This window comes from Manacus candei, unplaced genomic scaffold (assembly GCF_025592945.1).
Source record: "Manacus candei isolate 608988 ecotype Guabito, Panama unplaced genomic scaffold, ASM2559294v1 h1tg000407l, whole genome shotgun sequence".
NCBI lineage: Eukaryota > Metazoa > Chordata > Aves > Passeriformes > Pipridae > Manacus > Manacus candei.
The window spans coordinates 35,468-59,556 of NW_026138455.1; the positions used below are offsets into that span (position 1 = coordinate 35,468).

The window sequence follows — 24,089 nt, forward strand, 5'->3', positions numbered from 1 at the left end:
ATGTCTGATGAACATGTTTGTGTTTTGCATTAACATATAATTTGGGTAGAGTTCTGATGTGGTCCTGTCACCTTCTGCACTTAACTGTGATTTCTTGCTGTGACTCCACATTTCTTTTAAATTGTTGTTTTAGAGTTTGGGTTCACATGTGTGAAGTTTGTGTTGACAGTATAAATTTGCTTTGCTCTATTGAAGCCCCACTGAGTCTGGTAGGAATGGAGACCCTGTGAAGGACCTCGCATTTCTTAAAAAATTAACACAAAGTCAATAAAAGTAATACACTATAACACATTCTCTTCCACCTAGATCTTCACCCAGGAGGGTTTGTACTACGTGGAGGTGATCTTTAGAGGATGTGTGATTAACAACCTGACTGGGCTGGAGAAAGAGAATTATTCTTTCAAGGTAATCACCAATCACGTAGAAGTGATGATAAAGGATTCAAGGTATTGGAGGGAGTCCAACTGCAGACATTGTGTCACAGGCAATATATTCAAATAATTAAATCATAGAATGGTTAATGTTGGAAGGGACATTAAAGATCATCTTTGATGATCATTCCTACCATGGGCAGGGGCACCTTCCACTAGACCAGGTTGCTTCAAGTCTCCTCCAACCTGGCCTTGAACAGGCCTGGTCTACCCAGTACCACTGATGAGTACCTCGATGCATCGAGTTTTAAAGGACAGAAGGAGCATCCCAGCTTCTTGTCCTGACTTGCAACCAGATCTACAGCATATGAGAGAGAAGAGAATCATGACCAGCACGTTAAGGGAAGTGACTTTAATTTTAAAGGAGAAACCTGAAGACAGGTTTAGAAGTTTGTGTTGAAGCACAAACTCTGCACATAGACAGTGTGGTCCAGATATGCATTACTGGCCATAAGGGATGTAGCTCAGAGAGCTTACTCTACTCTCATGAGACCCCACCTGGAGTACCACATCAAACTCTGGGACCCCAATATAAGGAGGACGTGGAGCTGCTGGAGCGAATCCAGAGGAGGTCATGAAAATGCTCCAAGGGCTGGAGCCCTTTTTTTCTGGAGACAGGCTGGGAGAGCTGGGGGCATTCAGTCTGGAGAAGAGAAAGATCCAGGGAGACTTTAGAGCCCCTTCCAGTACCTAAAGGGGTTCCAAGAGAGGTGGAGAGGGCCTTTGGACAAAGGCCTGGAGTGACAGGACAAGGAGGAATGACTTCAAACTGAAAAAAAAGGTAAATTTAGACTAGATATAAAAAAGAACTTTTTACTGTGAGGGTGATGAGACCCTGGCACAGGTTGCCCAGAGAAGCTGTGGCTACCCCATCCCTGGAAGTGTTCAAGGCCAGGTTAGACGGGGGCTCTGAGCAACCTGGTCTAGTGGAAGGTGCCCCTGCCCATGGCTGGGGATTGGAATGAGATAATCTTTAAGGTCCCTTCTAACCCAAACCATTCCATGATCTCACACAGGACAGAATCCTTAACCATGATTGTGTGTTTTGATTGAGGCCTGTGTGTTTGAAAGTCCCATCCCACCTCTGAGCTGACTGTGAGCATCGAGCAGGAGAGCCCAGCGTTCTCAGAAAATTGCACATTAAAGCTGAAGAGTCATTGGGTGTTTCAGCTGGCTTAGAGAGTTGATGAAAAATCACCAGGGGGTACTGTTAATGAGGCACATTCCAAGCTAAATAAAACACAGTGTGTCTCTTTGTTTTGGGACCGGGACCTGGGAGCTATGAGAATTAAAAATTAATTTTGCCTCCACATTAGGCTGAAAAAGGCTGCTGCAGGCAGCAACAAGTCTGAGCAGCTCAAAAGACTTGTGTCAGCCAGTGGTCCCAGTTTCATGCTGGTTTTGGCTTCTTTTTCCACATCATCTCTAGCCTGGGGTACGATGTGATGTTGCCTTTGCTTCCCAGAAGTGGCCATTGCTGGAGGGAGTTGGTGGCTACTCATTCATTTTTAACATGATCATGAGGAGGAGAGAAGGCAGAGATTGAGCTCTGAAAGGGAATGGTTTAAGGAAAGCTTGGAAAAAACCCACAATAATGCAATGATGTCTTCAATTTAATTTAGCAAAAGAGGTTTGTCGTGCCATTTATTGGGCTGTCAGCAGCATCTCTAAGTGCCAGGGATCATAGATGAACATATCCAAAAAAACGGGCAATGGAAGGGCCTGGAGCACAAGTCTGATGATGAGTGACTGAGGGGGCTTAGCCTGGAGAAAAGGAGGCTCAGGGGGAACCTTCTTACTCTCTACAACTCCCTGAAAGGAGGTTGGAGCCAGATGGGGTTTGACCTCCTCTCCCAATTTACAAGACGCAGGACAAGGAAATTGCCTCAAGTTGCACCAGGGGAGGCTTAAATTGGATATTAAGGAAAATTTCTTACCTGAAATGATTGTCAAACATCAGGGAAGTTGGGGAGTCACCATTCCTGGAGGGATTTAAAAGATATGTAGATGTGGTACTTGGGAACATGGTTTAGTGGATTTGGCAGTGTTAGATTAATGGTTGGACTCAATCTTCAAGGCTTTTTTCCCTCAGAGTCCAAGGTAGTTCTTTCCCAAAGACATATCTGTTGTACTACACTACATTAAGATGGGCCAATACAAGCTCTTTCACTGCTCCACAGCTTTAGGGTACCAAAAATCTTGCTAAAGGGTGGCTGAAATATTTAACTTATACTTTTTAAGTATATACTCTTGGGAAGAAAAATGGTGCCGTAATGCAGGATAAAATGCAGGTTTTAACTTTAGATAAAGTATGACTTGGAAAATTTGTAGTGTATTAAAGTATGTCTTCTGACATTGACTCAAGCCAGGGTGGGCAATTTGGTCACAAAAGAGGATGTAAAAATAGCAGTAACCCATACTCTGAATGGAGGTGAGGTAAGAAGGGAATATTTCTCTTTACTCCCTTCCTGGAGCAGGACTCTGCTTCAAAGATCAGATCTGAAGTGGAGGTCTCTGAAATGCAGTTGCCAGGTGTGTTGTGAGTAATGCACCATCAGATCATGTTACAATGCACTGAAAATAACTTCCATTTAACTGCAAGTTTCTCTTTGCAGTTCTCTGCTGAGCAGACACCTGTGGTTTACCAAATCAATCCACCATCTGACATTCCAGGTATGGGACCTTTCTTCATGCTGGAACCCACTTAAACCATTATTTGATGTTCCACACTGTCTTCCTCCTTAGGAGAGGTCTGTCTTGCTGGGAATAAAATGGGCACCACCAGATTTTAATGTCTAAGTTCATTCTGGACAGGAAAATGGGTTTGTCTGAGGGGGAAGAGTCTGCAGCACTGGGTACAAAAGTGGGGAACAAGCAGTGACCAAGTTATTTGGTGCTTGGTTCCTGCAGCCCAACTCTGCCTGAGTGGAATGATGTTGTTCTGTAGATTGATAAGTCTAATCCATCCCAACTCTTGAGTCATCATACCTTGTTTATTTAGGAGCAGTTTTAAGAAGAATTAGCTGTTAGGTGTTCATGTTGCAACACCATACAGACCTTTTGGTTAATGGAGCTTTAGATCAGACTTTAAAGTTCTGTGAGAAGACATTCAATGTTTTTGGTCTGAACAATTAACTGGCATATGGAAGGGTTTTTTCCCTATTTCTATTAATTTTTTATATTTTCAGATTTCATTAGAGGAAATGGAAAGTTCGATGTCCAAATTAAAGATTAATCAAAACATTTTGGTCTCTTAAGAATGAAGAGAGACACTTGTATGATGAGATCACAGAGATGCTCCTAAATCTAAATCAATCTCTTATTTCCAATTATTTTCAGATGTAGTTCAGCTCTAGATTCTCATGCCTTGCTTTAGAGTGTCTTTATGGAGATTTCTATCTGTTAGCTGGATGTTTGACCTCCCAGTGGGGTCAGTGAAGAGCATGAGAACAACACTGTCTAGTGCTATTTCAAATGTCTTGGAGCATGAAGGACCTCCATGGAGCAGGTAGAGGTAGGACTAGGAAGACTTATTCCCTTCTGGAACCATAGTGGAAGGACAGGATCAGATAGAATTGGATTGGAAAGGGCCTTAATGCAGGTCTCATTCCAACCCCCAGTTATGGACAGGGACACTTTGCATTATCCCAGGTTGCTCCAAGCTCTGTCCAACCTGGCCTTGGACATTCCCAGGGATGGGGTAGCCACAGCTTCTCTGGGCAGCCTGTGCCAAGGCCTCACCACCCTCACAGGGAAGAATTTCTTCCTAATATCTATTCCCAAAGGTGTTTGATTGGGTGTCTGAACTGATGTAAGACACTCCTGTGCAGGTGACTGAATGAAGCTCTCCCACAGTGTGGTAAATGGAGTGTTGGGAGTGATTCAACTGGCCACAGATATGCTGAGCTCCTTCTTTAGACCTTCACCCTGTCTAATGTACAAGTGATGTCAATTTGATTGTCTCTTGAGGTTCTACAGTGGAATCGGGTTAGAACGTGGTGTTTAGTTAACAAAGGAGTTGAGGAAAATGTCTTTTCAGTGCAAATGCAGGAGACCTGCTAAAAAATTGGGAATGGACTTTTTTTGGTGGGAAACAAAAACTTGTGTTTTGGGGAAAATGAATAAGTCTGAAGTCTCTTGAGCCATAGTAGAAGCTGAGAGTAGTCATCAGTGCAGGCACCTCTGTAAAATTCACAAAGACCAAGGATTCCTCTTGCTCAGCTCGCAGAATCTGCAAATAAGTTCTCTGCTTTTAAAAGGCTCTCTTCAATTTCCATTTCCTTTTTGAACAGGAAATTTAATACAGATTTATGGGAAGACAATCGCTGGAAGATATGAGACCTTCGACTTCAACGTGGATTATATTGATGGGTAATTATCTACAGGCAGTGTCTGCCCCAGTCCCTGTAAATTGGCATTTCTTCCATCAGCCTCCTCGACAGCAATAAATTGCAACCAGTTGGCCCAGGATTGCCATTTACTTCCTTTCTGGTTTATTGCAGCTCATGAGTTGGGCTCCAGCAAACTTTGTTAATCTAATTGCAACTGGTCCATTAAGCTGGTTGGTTTGTTTACTGGCAGCACAGTCAATCACAGCTCAGTGTGAATTGTACTGTAATTGCAGCTGGTTGCTGTAGATTTTATTTTGGCTAGCAAATTAAAATTTAACTAATTAAAATAATGTCAGGATCGAAAAGTTAAATAAATGTTCCCTTTCCATTTGCATTTTTTAGAAAAAAACTATTAGTTTGAAGCAGATGCTCTAGTGAGACAGAAGACAAAGGAGAAGTATTTTGAGACAAAAGGCTTTGTTTTTCACTGCTTTAAACCCTCTCTGGGTATTTCCTTGTTTTCAAAGGTTTGATTTCAGATTTTTTTTTTTGTTGTTGTTGTTCTATGATCACATGTAACAGAGAAAAGTAGGTAGATTTAAGAAACTCACTTCAGGGCAGCAGCCCTTTAAGAACAGCAAATCCAAAGTGAGCATCAACACTGTCCTGATGCATATCATACCTATTTCCATATGTATGGATATGTTATCAAGTACTAATTTATTATTTCCTTGCACTTGTGTCAGTGGCAGTGAAGAACTAAGCCCAGGTGAGTATTTTATAGAAAAACTATTAACCCATAGTCACTGTGCTGGCATTTTCAGGACCATTTCAGAATCCAGGAAAGGTGTGTATTCCCACTACTTAGAAATTTTAATTGCAGCAGCAGATACTTAACCACTGGATGCTTTTTAATGACTTCTCAAGCTGAATGGAAATGTCCCTTGCTAATTAATTAAATTCTCTGCCAGCATGAATGAAACTCCAGTGCAGATTCCTACCATATCAGCTGCACCCATTTCTCAGCCCTGCACTGCTGCACATCAGCATCCTTTGTTTGATAGTAATTATTGTTTTACCTGCCTCTGGTGAAACCTTTGCTCAGTGGGAAGAAAGGCTGTTCTGTGTGACTGCAGGCTGGACGTGCCTCATGCTCCACTGCTGGATTACTCATTTACAGCTTAACCTCACCAAAAGGAAATGGCCTCAAAATCTCAGCATTCCAGACAGGTTCCCTTTGGAGCTTCACATGAATAATTTGCCCATTTTTGGTGTGTTAGGAAATATGTACCAGGTGGGGACTTGGACTTGACCAGAGCAGTCTGTCCTTCAGTCACGCTGATTTGAGATTTGGAGCAAAAAAGGAGAATGGTTTTTATACTTTCAAGTGTGTTCTGCCCCCTTTTCCATGCTTTGTGTGGGATGCAATGGTCCAGTGCTGATGAACATACGTTTGGCAGCACTGAATTTTTTTATAGTCTTCCTTAAAAGGAAAGGTTCTCACTATCAGCCACCTGTATTAATAAAAGAAAAGTCTTCTATTTAAACCTCATAAAACTGCACTCTGAAGCATTGGTCACAGAAAACTACACTCTGAAGGATGGGTCATCACAGAGTGTTTGCATAACAGGTTTTAATTACATATTTCCCATGATTGCCTCTTCATTCTCAAAGAATTGCCAACCTTTGCTTATTCTGCTAATTACTCTGAATTTATTCCTCCTGCCTGATTGCTCCTCTTCAGTTGAAGTGGTTCCATGTTGGTTCTTTAAGGTGGGGATATTTAAATTTGCTCTTAGGAGCTTGGGTGATTCCTGGCAGAGATTGTAGTGTTTTTCCTCAAAGAAAAAAAGAAATAGCTGAGCTGCATCTTGAATTACTTGCTGTAAGGGATGCTGCCTGCTGCTTCTGGAAGGTAAGGGTGAGTATAGCCCTCTTGGAGCTCAGCTTTACCTACAGGGAGGAGCTACCAGGTCATTCAGAGCTGTCTCCAAGATGTTCCTGACACTCATGGTCTTTACAGAGGTGCAGTTCTTGCAGTATTTGGGAAATACACTTTGCAGGTGAAGAGACAAAAGATTAATAAATGTGTAAAACTGTAAAAGTGAGGGGAAATTCCTGTCCTACTTGAAAATGTTGGCTGCTGATTTTAACAGGATCGGGTTTTCATTTGTGGAGCTCCATGTTGTTTTATGTCTCATTTTTCCTGGTTTTTTTTTGCCCAGGCCAGCTACCCTCACAGCAGAAGGAGATGGATGGACCAGTCTCTGCTCTTTTGCTGACAGACAAGCTGGAAGCATGTCAGTTCTTCATTTTTTTTTTGTTTATCTTGGTGCAAGGGCACAGCACAGCTTGTGCACAAAAAATTAAATTAATTCATGGCTTTTGGAGAAACTTTTCTGCTTTGGCTTGAGGTGGAGAGAGACCCTGGGGAGCTGACCATAGGATCTGTGATGGGGTGGGTGAGGGCTGCTGGTTCTCTGTGGCTCCAGCCACAGCCTGGCAGGGCCAGGGGCTGTTCTCTGGCCTGCAGATGACATTCCTTGCCCTGGCCACATCTGTTCTGTTCAACTCTCTAAGCTCCAAAACAAAGTAACCATTTCCAAGCTACCTATTGACCCTGGTCAATGCATTGTCTTCAGTCCTATATAGGCACTAATTTTAAAGGTGGATTAGCTAATCTGAACCTAAATTTGGTGAATAGCTCTTGGGTTTTAACAGCATGGACAGACAGGCTCTGGTGCCTGGGTCCCAGCACTGTTTATTATTTGGTATTAATAGGATCACAGAATGGTTTAGGTTGGAAGGAACCTGAAAGATAATCTAGTTTCGAGCCCCTGCCATGGGCAGGGACACCTTCCCCTATCCCAGGCTAATCCAAGCCCCATCCAACCCGGTCTTGGATGCTTGCAGGGAGAATTCATATACTCTTGTCTTCTGTAAGTTGCATGAGACCCTTTAGGCTGCTGGATCTTGCACTCTGTTAATTGTGGACAAAGCCATGGGCTCTGCAGCAGCGTTTCTTTTATGAGTTATGCGCTTCTTGCAGTGCTTGTGAGCCCTGGAAAAGGAGGAGGGTACTTTAACAGGGAACCAGGGGAAAAACCTGCTCTCATGGAAGTCTGTCCTAAGGCTCCTGGGGTCCTCACTGGACTCCCTTATTGCAGTGTAAAATTCTTCCTGGCTCCCAAGAGGAGAACTTAAAATGAAAATGTGAATTGATGATGGTACATCCAACATTCCACGACTCCTGAAGGCTGATGTGATGCCATTGTATCTGGTTCAATTGCTACCTGCTCCTTCTTACACCTTAGGTGCAGAGGAGCAAGTAGAGGGGCAGTGCTTTTGTCCTCCTGTTCATTTTGCCCCGTGCCCACACTTGTCCCTGCCCAGCTTTTTATTTCAAATGGGGGTTCTGAAGGTCACCAACAGGCTCAGATTCTGGGAATAGCTTTAAGGGGGCCAAACTGGAGCACTGTGCTGCTGAGGGACACACTCCTAATCTGCTGAACTCTCGATCATCAGTTCCTCTTCCATTTCACCAGTTTCTCTCCTTTGTTTCTAAATGGAGCCAAACAGGACTGTCTTAGAAGATGTGGGCTTATACACCTATTGTTTAGATGATTCTCCCTGTATTTTGCTCTTTTAGCTCTCAAGACTCAGTAAAGTCCTTTGTCTCTCCACAGTTATCCCATTCGGGCAGAGGATAGATTGGGGACCTTGCAGTGCCGGGTGGAAGGAAACCACATAGGTTGGTGAAAAGGGGTAAAAATGGTGGGTTTCTGCCGTTCCTGCATCTCCAGAGGATAGTTTCTATTCTGCCTCCAAAGGCAGAATAGAAAGGGCTGAGCCCACAAAAGCAACTTCAAATCACGACTTACCAGCCTTCAACACAGCCACTTCTGTGGTTTGTGTCCTCTGCACAGCATGGGAGAACATGACGTGAAGCCATGGCATGATGTGGACACTGCTGACAGCAGTAGTGTGATTTGGGGTCCTTGCTCAGTTTACTACTTTAATCCTTCTTATCTGTGGTGGACCTTCCCTTTACTGCTTTGTTGGAGGAATAAATTGGGTACTCCCCTGTATTTTCTCTCCGTTAGCAGGTTGGATCCCATTTTCATTTCTCCTCACTTCCAAGCACTCTGAAGAAGTTTCTAATTTCTTGTGGAGGCTTTGAGCAGCAAGCTTCTTGTTTGGGAAAGATATTTTGAGTTAAATACATGAAATACACTTTCCTTACTGTTGTAAGGAAGAGGAGAATTGGGCCCAGGACACCTGGGCAAGGTTTGGTAGGATGCACTTCATGTTTTGCCATAAAGTATGTTATACTTTTCTCTCCTCCAGGGTCCCACAACATCAGCTTCTCAGTGTTTAACAAAGGAAAGTGAGTAAAAGAATCTTTTCTCCCTTTTTCTCTGGTTTTGCATGGGGATACAGATGCCTTGCCCTCCAGATTAAGCAAATGATGTTTTTACTGAATGATGTGTTTCATTGCTTAGAAATGAGGTTCTGTTTTCTTGAGAAAATGATTGTCAGATTTGGAATGAAAAGGCACAATGTTTCTCCCCAGATGATTTATATTTTGGTATACTTTAATACTTAACCTTCAGCATTCAAAGCATAAGACATCTTATCTTGGACAAGGAGGAATGGCTTTAAACTGGAGGGGGGGGTTCAAGTTGGATATTGGGAAGAAATTCTTGGCTGTGAGGGTGGTGGCACATGTTGCACAGAGAAGCTGTGGCTACCCCATCCCTGGAATTGTCCAAGGACAGGTTGGAGCAACCTGGTGTAATGGAATTTGTCCCAGCTCATGACAAGGGGTCGGAACAAAATGAGATCTTTAAGGTCTCTTCCAACCCAAAGCATTCTATTAAACCAAGTTGAATGAAATACTTTCACTTCACTTTTAACTATTCATCCAAGTGAGAAAGAATTTAGCCATAAAAGGAGGTGAAAATGGGTTCTGAAAGTGTCAAAACGTACTTTACAATGTGTTAGTACTTTATTAAAGTGTTTCAACCGTGTAATGGGATCTTGTGAGTCAATGCCTCAATGTGCTGTTGAAAGGTGTTGTTGGATCTTGTAGAAATGTCCCACTGTTCCTCTGGAGAGTGAGTGGCCTGCTCTGCTAAATGAAGGTCTGCTTTAACTTAAATGGCCAAGGATCATTCAGGCATTTTCTCTGTCTTGCAGGTCAGTAGTACACAAAGGTTCTTGGCTCATCAGTGCCAAACAGGAGCTTTTCCTGTATCAAACACATTCAGGTATTACAATGATCCCCCTCACTGCTGCAGCATTTTCTGGAAGTGCTGGTGTGGTCTAGGAAAGGACTTCTCCCTGTTGCTTTTCCCAGGGATGCAATCCTGTTGTGTCCTCATCTTGCAGTGCCACTCCTCTGGTATGGGTTTGACTAAGCAAAAAGCTGCAGATCAAAAATTTCAAGATAAGCAGATTTATGTGCTAAGGTGGGGTGTGCTGCCTCTAACATCCCCAGTGACTTAGTGTTCCTCTTGGACAGGGATATGTTTGACTCTGTTTTGGGCAGCCTAATCTAAGAGAACCAGCCACAGAACAGCAGTATGGCATGGCTTGGGATGATGTTGCTTTATTGTTCTTCCTTTTCTTATCAGATCAGTTGTAGACTTGAGATGTTGCACCTACAGAAACTTCTGCCCTGTAAATCACTCTGTGTTTGATAGGGTTGAGATTTTAGAAATGTAGAACTTGAGATAACTTGCACATCAGCAACAAGGAGATGATGTTCAGCCACTCCAAGAATTGAGTATTGGATAAGTGGTGAATGGCAGGTTTACTGCACCATTAGTTTATAAAATGATTTAAGACTCACTAAAAATAACCTACATGTGACTTTTCCAGCTCTATTGTAGGCAGGAGGCAATGAAATACTAAACATCTGCTTGAGGTTATGGTCTTATGCAAATAGTGTTAAAGATTTACATGGACAGATAGTGATGGGACAAGGGGTAATGGGTTTGAACTTGGAAAAGGAGAGATTTACACTGGATGTTACGAGAAAATTGTTTACTGTGAGGGTAGTGAGGCCCTGGTACAGGTTGCCCAGAGAAGCTGTGGCTGCCCCATCCCTGGAAACGTCCAAGGCCAGGTTGGCCAGGATTTGAAACAACCTGGTGTAGTGGAAGGTGTTCCTGCCCATGGCAGGGGGTTGGAATGATCTTTAATGCCCCTTCCAACCCAAACCACCGAAAGACCACTTGGTTCACCTGCAGAGGTCCCCAGCAAGGTCCCACCAATTTTTTGATATTAAATTCACTGAAATTGATGTAATAAATGCATTAATACCTTATGAGCTGCATCTGAGAATCTTGGTTCAAGAGTTAACAAAAGTTTTTTTTGTATAAAAAGCCCCATGTAGCCAATACATGTCTATGTTTTGTATATTGTTTATAACATACTACTTGTTTCACCCATAAATTGAAAATACTTTATAAAGGAGGATAATTGAATGTCCTTATTTACAAGTTGAGGCACATTAAAATGAGATAACTGTATGAATTTGTCTATGGGCAGAGCACAAGCAGAAAGATCTGCCAGATCTATCCAGTAGACTGTACTGTGCTAGCCAGTAGTCAATATTGTAAAATCAAAGATTAAGCAACAGATTTAACAATGAAAAAGCAGATATAGATCAGTATCCCTCACCAGTTTTTGTTAGTCTTTATTTTTTTTCAGCTCTAGACAAGTACAGCTGGGTGGTTAAACTAAGACATCCGAGTCCAAAGTGATAAAATGTCATCAAAGAGAAAAACAGTTTTCCAGTGTGGAGGGACATGACTGTAACAGATAAAATCCTGAAAGAATCTCACAGTCATGAAGTGGACACTCAGATGTCAGATGATTGGAAAGTGTGGTAACATTTAAACCTATGGGCTAAATTGAGAAGTGAGTCAGAAGAGGTCAAAAGGATTAAAACTGTTTTAATTCCATCTTTTTTTTTTTTCTTCAGAGCTCCTCAATAGCACAGGATAGACCAGTTTGCAATCTGAGCATGACAGATGCAGCCACTGCTAAGTAACAACCCAAGCACTGCAGTGTTTCTCCTGTCATGCAGCCAAGTTCCCCGTGTTGTTCATTCCTGGTGTAATCCCAGTGGCTGTCAAATGCCCGGGAAGGATCAGTGAGATGCTGGTTTCATTCACAGGAGCTGCTCTGGCTGGAAACAGTGCAAGTGCACTGCAGGCTTTCACAGAAATAGGGCTGGGGTTAATTTTCCAATGCTTGTTTTCAGATTCCCCTTTTCCTTCCCCTGCAGAGGTAGCCTCCGTGTTCCCAGCTGGAGGGAGCCTTGGAGGGGGCACTGATCTCACTGTCACGAGGGATTTCTTTGAGGAACCGGTGCAGGTCACTGCTGCAGGTGAGAGAAATGTGAAATACTTGTTTTTCAATACAGTGATCATGGCCCTGAGCACAAAACCCAAGGAATGTTTAGTGATAATAGTGTGGAAGTTGTAGGAATCACCTTCAGGAAGCTCCAGTTATTCTGACTGTGGGTATGAACTGTTTTGCTTGCTGGTAGTACCAGCCCAGGCTTCTAGAGAATTGTTAATCCCATTCAGAAACAAAGTTGAGGCAGGGTATTCTGTCCCTTCCTTCAGCCTTGTGAGACCCCACCCAAAGTAGCACATCCAGTTTAGGAGTCCTTAACATAGGAAAGACATGGACCTCTTGGAGCAGGTTCAGAGGAGGTCACAAAGATGCTCTGAGGGCTGGAGCCCCTCTGCTCTGGAGACAGGCTGGGAGAGCTGGAGGTGTTCACCTGGAGGAGAAGGATTCAGGGAGACCTGGGAGCCCTTTCCAGTGCCAAAAGGGGCTCTCAGAGAGCTGGAGAGGGACTTGGGACAAAGGCCTGGAGTGACAGGACAGGGGGGAATGGCTTCCCACTGCCAGGGGACAGGGTTAGATGTGATATTAGGAAGAAATTTTTATACAATGAGGGTGGTGAGGCCATGTCACGGGTTGTCCAGAGAAGCTGTGGCTGCCCCATCCCTGGAAGTGTTTGAGGCCAGCTTGGATGGGACTTTGAGGAACCTCATCTCATTGAAGATGTCCCTGCCCATGGCAGGAGTTGGACTATACAATCTTTAAAGGTCCTTTCCCACCCAAACAGTTCTAAGATTCTAAGATGGGGTCATGCTGCAGCTCAGCTGTGTTTCCAAGTCTCATACAGTACCTTTGTCTCCTTTTTCTTTCTCACAGGTGTCCCCTGTAAAGTCAAGCATGTCTCTCCCCAACAAATCAGATGCACCATTGAGCCTGTAGGCAAGAACAGGAGAATTGGTGCCCCCCAGCCAGGTATGGTGTTCAAATAACTGAAGGTCCAAACAAGGAAACACACGTGGAAATGCAGGGCAAAAATCATTTGGTGATGAATGCAATCAAGAAACAGAGCTTTCCAGAACACTGTCCGCTTCAACATTAGACCAGTTTCTTCATGGTTTGATAGGGAAAGGGGCTACAAAATGAGTAAAGGGCTGGAGCACCTCTTCTATGAGGAAAGACTGATGAGAGAGCTGGGGGTGTTCAACCTGGAGAAGAGAAGACTCTGGGGAGACCTGAGAGCCCCTTCTAGTGCCTAGAGGGGGATTATAAGAAAGATGGGGATAAACTTTTAGTAGGGACTGTAGTGATAGGATGGGGAGTGATGGTTTTAAACTAAAAGGGGGTCGATTTAAATTAGTTCTAAGAAAGATATCTTTTACAGTGAGGGTGGTGAGGCCCTGGCACAGGTTACCCAGAGAAGTGGTGGCCTCATTCCTGGAAAACATTCAGGGCCCGTTTGGATGGAGCACTGAGCAACCCGATCTAGTTGGAGATGTTCCCACTCATTGCAGAGGGGTTGGGCTAAATAACCTTTACTGGTCCCTTCCAACCCAACCCATTCTTTGATTCTGTAGCCAGGAAAATCAGGGTGAAGAGCTCAACCCCCCACGTGCAGACAGGTGATGATGGGAGGAAGGTCAGACTGGTGAGCAGGGCTGTGGAAAATGAGGGGAAAAAAGTATGGATAATATTTAGAGGAAGGATAGCTGAACTAGAGCTGCTGCAGAGGTTTCTGGGGATGCTGCTTGAGTGGAGCACTGCAGTAGAAAATTATTGTGCATAAAGAGAGATTTACCTAATTTTAGCTGTGGGTCATCTCAATACCTTTTCCTGCAGGAGCAGACATGAGAGCTGGTTGGATGCTCTGCTCTCTGCAGATTTTTGTTATTTCTTGTGGAGAATTTCAAGGTAGAACAAATTCCCTAAAGCGAGATCTGTGTTCTGCCTTAGACTGCAAAATACCCCACAAACAGAGCCAATTTATTATTAAAATTTTCTCTGTGGCCTACCTCCTACACCACTGATTCCAGCATGTGCTCTGGGATTTCTGTTGGCTGCTGCTGAGAGTACTTTTGTTTTAACTTTCTAGGAAACAGAGGGCTTCTCTTTGAAGTCTGGGATGATGCCTCTGATCTGACAGAAGCAGGTCCTGGATACAGATGGCAGTTTGTACCTAATGCCAGCTCCCCAGTAAGGTTCCTGTCTGGGGCAAAGAAGTCCTTCAGGTACTCAGTGATCTTAAAAAGACATGAAGCCATGGCAATCACCTTTAGCAGTGTTAGGTGCAGCAAAAACACCTGACAGCCCTTTACAGCAGAGCCTCACTGCACAGCTCCTGTAAATCAAAGCAAACCCTTTGCTCTGAGGTCCTTTTGAAGCTTAAAATATGCAGTGAAGTGTTTTATTTTTTCCTCCTTTTGCTTTCCCTCAGTATTTCTGCTCTACCTGGCCTAGATATGCTGAAATTCCACAAAAGAAATTGCTGTGGAGGTAGAAGGAGCTCCAGCTTGAGGCTATTTTGGGTTGGACTTCCAGCCAGATGTGGAGGGGCAGATTCTCAGCTGATTTTGGCAGCTGCAGCACAATGGAGTTAATGGAAATCAAGTGATTTGCCCCAAGCTGTGGAAATATCTAAACTGTGTTGGTGTCATTGCCTCTTCAGATAAACCCTTGAAAAAATGTGCAGTGCGCATGAATTCTCATCTTTTCTTACCATTTCTCTGTTTTTCTTGGTTGATTCTGAGTGTGTTCTTGGCTTTTTCCTGTGTGTTCAAGGTTAAGACTTTGCTTGAGAAGAAATGCACAAAATAGTGACCACCAATAAAAACATATTTAATTTCCTGGAGCTGTTTTTTCTATCCTTTTTGGAAAATTTCGTAAAGGATAAATTACATTTAGTGTGAAATTGAGTCTTTTTGAGATTCCTTCAGTTTTAAAATATATGGGTTTGTTTTGTTGGTCTCATGGTGTTTCCTCATTACTCGGTGTACACGTGAAGGTGGGGTGTGAGGATGGGGTGGTTTTTTTGCTGTGTTATGGATGTTCTCCTTTTGCTTAGTTCCAGGCTTCGTGGATTTTTTGTGGCTCCTCAGACCAACAATTACACCTTCTGGATTCAGGCAGACAGTCAAGCATCTCTCTACTTGAGTTTGTCCCAAGATCCAGAACATAAGGTATTACTCTGAGCAGAGAAAAAATGAGATCAGGATGAAAATGGTTTTAATTAAGGTCATAAAAATGGAATTGGCTTGTTTGCCCTTATGAATCTATTGCAGAGTGAAATCTGTGTGATTATATTTGATATTTTAGATTGGGTCTGTCAGTTGTTCAGCTCATAAAAAACTCATGCTTGCAACCAGAGTCATTGATTGTCTTTTCCAGAAGACTTTTTTTTTTTAGTTCAGCAAATTGCAATCACTGACAATCTGCAAAGGGACCTGGAGGTTTGCTCTCTGATTTCCTCAATTTACCTCCTTTTTTGACTGTTGAAATATTGCCTTCTGAAAATATTGATCCTTGCCTTTGGGAAGTTGAGAGGATGCTCCAATGAGGGTGATCTATTTATCTGGGCTATTCTTGAGCCAAGCAACTGAACAGGTCTAGAAGAAATATAAAATACTTTTTATCTATTAAAAAAATAATAGCATTATTGGTCTTACTAATGGTAGCATATTACATAGAAACCTAGAATGATTTGGGTTGGAAGGGAGGTTAAAGAACATCTTGTTCCAACTCCCTGTCATGGGCAGAGACAAATTCCAGTAGACTAGAGCCTCATCCAACCTGGTCTTGAAAAATTCCAGGGATGGGGCAGCCAAGACTTCTCTGGGCAATCTGTGCCTGGGCCTCACCACCCTCACAGGCAAGAATGTCTTCCTAATATCCAATATAAATCTACTCTTTTTCAGTTTGGAACCATTAAATCAGTCGGTGACATTGGAGCAACCTGGTCTACTGGAAGGTGTCCCTGCCCATGGCAGAGGGTTGGAACGAAATGATCTTTTAGGTCCCTTCCAACCCAAACCATTCTGTGACTCTGATTTGGTTGTTCTGCACACAGGTGAGAATTGCTTCTCTCCCTGCTGGCAATTCAGAGTGGTCTGAGAACTGGGTGAAGAATTGGAGTGAACTTTGGCAGCCAAAATCCCAGAAATTCGAGCTGACTGCTGGTTCGAGGTACTACCTGGAAGCACTACATCATGGCAAGACACCCAGCAATGGAATGAGAGTTGGAGTCCAGATACATAATACGTGGCTGAATCCCCGCGTGGTGGACAGCTACTACATTGAGAGACATGAAATCCGGGCTCATGCTTTGCATCTTCCAGAAGTCCAGGTCAGTGCTGCTTTCTTGACCCTGGGAGCTGGACTAGCCCTGGGCCAAATGACCTGGATAGCAGCAAATCCTAATTGTAAAGTCTGTGCTGATGCTCGATGTGAAAGTGTCTTCCCACCTTGTTTTTAACCTTCTGAGACAGCTGACGAGAGGAGCATCATGAACTGCAATTGTTCAGGGTTTTTACACACATTGGTGTACATTTCTTTACACATTGGTGGGCGTATGTAAACCCTCAGCAATGAGGGAAGAGTTTCCTGGTGGTTAAACCCCACAGCTGCAGCTCAGGAGCTTTAGGGACTGTTTGTGGCTGTCATTGTGTCTGCACAGGTCATGTACCCCTTGTGATCCTGATAATTTAAGAATTTAGATTTAGAATTTAGGTTTGTGTCAGTAGAGACCATGGAGGACAAGAACAGTTTCAGAGTAGCTGAAGTGTCTCTTGGAAGGAATTCTTGTTTTGCTTATGCTTAAAAATGCGAAACATGTGCCATGTAATCCTCCTCGGTAGAAGAAGCCAGGTTTGAAACGTGTCTCATGAAGTTTGTGTCTCTTTTCCTTTATTTGTTTGCTTCTTTGCTTGCCAGATGTTGACGGTGTCAGGTACAGGGTGTTTCAGTATCTCCTGGAACAACACATTGCACAAAACGATCCCCACAAATGCTACAGCTCACCAGGTAGGTGCCATTAAACACACGTTTGATCCTCTGCTGGGGAGGAACCAATGGACATCTGGTACTTGACAGCATTTAAGTGTTTGGCCCCGAAGCTGAGATAAATTTTACGTGATTTAGGGGTGATTTTTGTTACTGAGAATGTCTCATGGTGAAATGTTTTGGGGGGTTTGAGTCCCAGGTCTATTCTAAAGCATATGACATCATGCAGACACCTTTGAATTCCCTTGAACCAGACTCTTGAACTTCTCCTCTAAAGTCAGGTGTGTAGAGTATGGCTTTGGCTTCAGACAGGATCTCCCATTGTCTCTTGATGTGGTCAGTTGGTCAGTGCTATAACAACCCTGGGTGATAGTTTCATGATAGCCATTAGGCTGTAGATGCCTAACACACCTGAAAGGTACCAGACATCGGAGTTTACACTCTTTTGAGCTGAATTTTATTCTTTTATTCTTTTATATTTTTATTTTTTTTTTAATATTTGGCTGCCTGCTCGTTCAGAACTGCCGTGCCACCGGTCCCTTGCTAATGAAAAATGGAGAGATGACGTGTGTGTTGAGGCTCTCTGATGACATGATCCAGAAATCATTGGACTGTGACTGCTTTTCACATTCTTAATTTCTTTTTAAGGTGCAGAGAGCAATAGAGGAACTCCTTTCAGTAGGATGTGAGACTGAGCCAGCTTCTGCTAAAATCCTTTTCCACGATGGTTTTGAGAAAGGAGGTAGTGATCTTTTATGTCAATCAAGCAGTATTTACTGTGAGAGCTGATTTCCTTTATGAAATAAATGTATTTGAAACTTTGAGTGAGAATAAATTTACACTTTTAAGGGGTATAAGTATATATATTTTTACTTCTCAGCTATATATTTGTATGTATTCTCATGTGTGAGTTTATGGAACTAGCATTAAAAACAACATGATCAATATAACAATCACAGTCACAGAAGCCCTGAGTTGGAAGGAACCCACAAGGATCATTAAGTCCAACTCCTGGCCCTGCACAGGACAACCCCAAGAATCACATCCTGTGCCTGAGAGTGTTGTCCAAACCCTTCTGGAATTCTGACAGGAGAATACTTAGAGTAGGACTGTTTGCCAATTTTTGGACATTGACTTTCTGTATTTCCACGAATCTCTTGACTGTACTGGTGTCTTCTGAATCACTTTCAAACATCCCCTCTCCTCTTGTTTCTTTATCTGTCAGATATGAAGAACATCATCACCACAGGACACATTGTCAGTGGAATGGAGCCTTTCTGTGGGAGGTTCAGTGTTCACAGACCAAGCCAGCTGGTGAAAACCTCCCCATCCACACTACCAAGATATGACCTTACTGAATATACACATGTAAGTGGCTGCTCTTAATGAGTAGGTTGCACTGGGGACTGAATACTCAGAGCCCAATCAGCAACTTAAAATCACCTGGCCTGCTTAGAATCCCACCAGATCTACAAAGACTTGTGTCTTTGGACTGTGCTGGTGGTCAGAGTGGGTGATCTGAGATCCCTGAGATGTTCATATTGTTTAACACATCTGGCTGCTCTCTGCTCCTGGGGATGCAACTCTTGATGAGGGAAAGGAAAAAATGGGATGATGTTGGGGAAAGATGGGAGAAGTAGGGGAGACCACTTCTTGACAAATGGAAAAAAACCTTGTTATCTGGGGCCCACTATCACTCACTTTTCTATTCATCTTCTACTTTTAATATAAATGAGGGCTTGTAACTCTGTTACCCTTTTTTGCCATCTGGGGGAAGGTAAATAGCCTGGCCCTGAACACTTTCAGGGATGGGACACCCTTCTTTGGGCAATCTGTACTAGAGCCTCACTACCTTCACAGAGAAGAAATTCTTCCTAATATCCAATCTAAATCTATTCTCTTTCAGTTTGATGCCATTCCCCTTTGTCCTGTTACTCCATACTCTTGTCTGAAGGCCCTCTCCAGCTCTCTTGGAGACTCTTTAGGCACTGGAAGGGATTCTAAGGTCTCCCTGGAGTCTTTTCTGCTCCAGGCTGAACACCCTAATGTTAAACTGGGTTTGAAACAGAATATACTATCTTCTACATACATCACATATATAAATTATGTATAAATTACCTGTGGGTTGATTTGTGAAAATTTTATTCCCTCATTTTTGCAGGTGTGTTTTGCTCACAAAGGCCATATGAGTAACATTCTTCTTATCTCTGTGTCCTACACTAATGTCTCATCATGTTCAGTGAAGAAGAACTTCACCTGTCTATGGGATTTCAATCACACTGACTCTAAAAGGTATCCAGACAGTTGTGGTTTCCAGAGATTACACTTTCCATAGTAGGGAGCTGCAGTGGGAAAATGGAGGGAAGTTCTCATCTGTACAGGATCAAATTGTTAGCGGGGGTAAGCTGACATGTGCTCTCACCTGCAGAGGCACCCCTGGAATGTGACTCTGTACTTTCTGAGGATTTACTGAGTGAAGTTCCATGTTCCTTGTCACATGCAGTATCTCACCTCAGTAATGCACAGATGAAGAGTTTGCTCTGTTTGTGGTAAACACACCAGAAAAATTTCTGAGGACAAGAGCTTTCCAGTTTCTTTAACCTCAGACAGTGGATTTTCTGCAGTGAAACAGGGAGATTAATTGATTGTGGTTTTTTCCCTGTCAGGAACCTCATGAGGTCACTGGTACACAATGTTTTGGAAATTGGTGTAGTCATTGATTTTCTTTATTCGCTTCAAATTCCATGGGTAGAAAACATTTGGTAGTAGATGTAAAATTTGGGGCAGACACACTTAAAAAAAACAGGAGTGTCAGAAGAACTTGATGGAGAGAACTGGGAGCCCTAAGCAATGGTCTGATATTCTCAAGGGTGCCAATTCTGGATTGACCCCCATCGAGGTCACTGATGCTATCATAGTATTTTGCCAAAAATAGAGCAGACAGTCATTCCCACATTCCATTCTTGTGATGCAAAAAAGGACCCATAAGCAGAGACCTTTGAGGGTGGTGAGGCACTGGAACAGAGAAGCTGTGGATGCTCCATTCCTGGAAATGTTCAAGACCAAGTTGGATGGGGCTTGGAGCAACCAGGTCTAGTGGAAGGTGTCCCTACCTATGGCAGGGAGTTGGAATGAGATGGTCTTTAAGGCACCTTCCAGCCCAAATAATTCTGTGATTCTGCAGTTTAAAACCTTGTTTCTCACTATGGGGAACTCATCAGAGACATGTAAAGAGTGATCACAAGCTACTCAGTAAGTGACTTCTGTATGAGTAAATAACAGTGGTAACAACAGTAGTACCTGCTGTTACCTGTAAGCTTCACAATGACCTCACATTATGTTATTGCCACAACCTTGGTGTTTTCCAGGTGGACATTTACCTGCACTAACCTCTGGAAGAGGTGTGTGAATCTCTCCACGCTTGTCCAGGACCTCCCTTCCAATTCCCCCGTGTTTGTGCATCAGATAGACTTGCAAAAGGAAACATCTGGGTCATTTTACCTTGATGAAGTCATCATTGCTGACAGAACTGTGACTGGTAAAGGAATCTGTTTCTCTTTTTCCCCCCTCCCTGGAATATTCCATTAAAACACATAATGATAAAGCTGGATGAAGTTTTTTCAAAGAGAGATTTCACAACAGGCACAAAAATAATTTTGTTTTCTTATATATTAAACTTTTTTCTTTTGTGACAGCAGTTCAAGAAGGAATTGCCAAATATCAATATTCTTGTTTTATTTGAAAATGTGTTTTACAAATGGCACAGGCTGCCTGGGACAGTGGCAGAGTCCCCATCCCTTGAGGGATTTAAAAGACATGTAGATGTGGCACTTGGGGACATGGCTTAGTGGTGGGCTTGGCAGTGCTGGGGAAACAGTAGGACAGTGATCTTAGGGGGCTTTTCCAGCCTAAATGATTCTGTAATTCTATGAAATGTAACTCAACAAAACAAAACAAAAAAAACCCAAGAAGGTGTGATCCCAGCTATGAAATGACAATAACCTGGGAAGAGTCACAGCTGCTCTCCTTGCTCTAATGAATGTTTGTGCTCTTCTTCCAGTTTCTCAGAGAGATCCCAAACCCCCTTGGCCAGGTGGGAGGATAATTGAATCAGTATCTGTGGTGGGGTCTCCTCCAGCTTACAATGTGTCCTGGCTGGTGTCTGGCTGTGGTCCAAGTCTGCCCCTTCTCTCTCCAAGGTAGGGACAGTGAGTAGATCATCTCGATACTCTCAGAAACTTCTGGCACTTCCCTCAGCATATCTGGAGCTGGTTGTCATCTGGATTCAACCTCTGAAAAAGAGGTTCTTGAGATGTTTCAGCTGACCTGTGGTGTAAGATGTACATGGGTCACCAAGGTATGGTGTAGGACTAGAAGGAGACCTAAGACCTTCTGGAACAGTGGATGAGGATCAGAAAGACACGCTCCCAAACACCTTTAATGACATCAGGCAATGAAAGCCCACCTTGTGTGTCCTTGTTTACTGAGATGGTTTCATTCCTCTGAGAAATGAAAGAGGAATTAGAGCTATAGGCAAACTAAATCAGACAGTGAAACATTAAAGAACTGTACTGGCAGAAAATAGGTCCTGTAAAGTTGGATTGTATCCAGCTGAGTCAACAAGGACCTGATGGGAAGGGAGCCAGGTAAGGGAGAAGCTGGAATTATGCAACCTGTCCTGTGCAGGAGCCAGCTGTTACCTTGGCTCAGCTTCTCCACTCAAACTGACTTGCCCAGTGATCCACAGGAAACTTCCTCTCAGAAGAAGATGAACCTCAGTCAGCTGTCAATTAATTTGGTTTCTTACCTTGTAGTCTGTTTTCTTCCAAGCAAATTCAAAGCAATGTGTCATTGATTTTAAGTGCTCCAAAGACAGCTAAATTTTTGTTAAGAGGTGGCTAAGTTCTGAAAACAGTAAGGTCTGGCTCCCAGAGTAACCAAGTTCTTGCATTTCCTGATGAAATCCAAGGCTTTGGTGAATTCACTTTTTAGATTTCGGAGATATAGGCAGAGTCAGCACAAAGGAAAACACAATCCAGTTTATGCCTCAGGTTTCCCAATATAAGAGCTACAAAGACCAAGTCCAAAAAGTCGTTTGGTGTAACAGTTAAACCCCAGTTCAGGCCCAGCTGTTTTGTAGAAGTCAGCTTAGGTAGCACATCATAGAAGGATTTGGTATGTGAAAGTCTCTCCTTCAAAATCACATTTAATTGCCTGTGTCAAACACAGAATTCTGACATTAACCAACAACAATAAAGGTAAGGGTAAGAACACAGGGGGATGTTTGTGATGTTTGATTTGTGTAGCCAGAGGTATAACTAACAGAAAGAGGGGAAATCTTTACTGCTGTGTGCAGTATTTAAGAAGACTGACATTAGAACGCTGCATACAACACTGATGACCACACTTTTAAAATAAATTTAGAAAAACTTGTAAGAAAAATGCTGTGAACATCATTATGGAGCTGCAGAAAATGGAGAAAAAAATTTAAGAAGCTCGACCTGTTCAGCTTATAAAAAGAGGATTAAGAGATGGATTGGTCACATTACCTCTCACCAGGGAAAAAAAAAAGGTGTTTGGCACTAGTGGGATTTTTTATCTCACTGAGGAAGGTAACAGACTAAGTAGAGAAGTAGAGACTGCTGAAGCCAGGAATACTGAGAACGGGAATCAGCTCATGCTTTAAAAAACAGGTGGCTGAGCACCGTCTTTGGACATCTTCAAAACAAACCGGGTCTTTCTTTTCACTGAACGTGGGCTGTGATTTATTCTAATGCGACTCCTATTCCTGTTGGAGCAGGAATATTAGCTAAAATCTGATGTACCAACCGTACAAATGCTCAGTGATTGTATTCTCAAAATTTGCTCTCCAAAAGCCAGTTGTCATCCAGACACTGAGCCACATGGTGGCATCGTTGTACCACAGAGAGCCTCCTTCTCCTCTGAAAAAGGAGAAATTTCGTGCCGAAGGAGAAAGTATTTTAAGTTTTAGAAATTGGACCTTGGGTGGACTTGAATTACTCTAACACAGATATGGTGTTCGGGGACATGGTTTACTCCTGGGCCTGGCAAGTGCTGGTTTAACAATTAGACTAGGTGGTCTTGGGGGTATTTTCCAACCTTAATGATTCTACAATTCTACGATATGAAATATCACTGTAATTCAGGGGAGTTAAGATTTTGATGGACTCGAGGATATTGCAGGGTGAAGTAGGAAAGCTTTGATTTTGTAGATGCTGCCCTGGCTGCACTGAGCTGGTCCTTTAGAAACACTGCTGGGGTAGGACTTACTTGTGTTTGATGGCGTATAAATTTCTTCTATCATAATTTAAAAAGGTCACTTTCCACAATTTTCTGTCCCGTGCATTGCCTACATAATGTATATATGAGTTGGGAATATCCAATTTTGTTTGAGCTCCGGATACGTTCCCCTTAGACCCTTCAGAGTGTTGTTCCCATAGGGGTCCCTTGGCTATTGGGTGACACGGGGGTGACAGGAGTGGGGGTCTCAACTGCTGATACCTTCACATGAACCCTCTCTGTCCCACAGAGGGGCAATGCTTGGGGAGGCTCTAAGGAGTATGGATACCTCTATGTCTCCACGGAGGATGTGAGAGTCAGCCTCACCATCCAGAGACTGCAGGAGTCATCCCCACCTCTTGGAGGGACCTTCCACATCTACTTGGCCAACAAAATGATACCAGGTGAGAGAAGATGCAGGTACATTTGGATTTCCTTAGCAGGAAGCCAAGTGAAGAAGTAGCTGCCAGAGAAGTTGTGGCTGCCCCAACTCTGGAAGTGTTCAAGGCCAGGTTGGACAGGGATTGGAGTAACCTGGGATAGTGGAAGGTGTCCCTCAGTGAGGTTGGAACAAGATGATCTTTAAGGTCCTTTTCAACCCAAACCATTCTGTGATTCTATGAAAAGAACAATACTGAACCTTGGACACGCTCAGAGCACAGATTGGCAG

General features: G+C 43.1%; 1 protein-coding gene across 1 annotated transcript; it reads left to right on the forward strand.

The window, feature by feature from the left end:
- LOC127465487 (fibrocystin-like) lies at nt 1–23,823 on the forward strand (the record flags this gene model as incomplete). Its single annotated transcript, XM_051775997.1, has 20 exons — nt 1–15; nt 307–405; nt 3,047–3,104; nt 4,724–4,802; nt 6,988–7,062; nt 8,449–8,513; nt 9,110–9,149; nt 9,962–10,032; nt 12,060–12,161; nt 13,004–13,099; nt 14,217–14,352; nt 15,186–15,300; nt 16,188–16,463; nt 17,051–17,140; nt 17,768–17,861; nt 18,345–18,487; nt 19,281–19,411; nt 20,488–20,657; nt 21,180–21,318; nt 23,672–23,823. Coding segments are annotated over exons 1-20 (2,146 nt in total), but the record flags the coding sequence as incomplete, so codon positions are not given.
- Nucleotides 23,824–24,089: the final 266 nt, after the last annotated feature.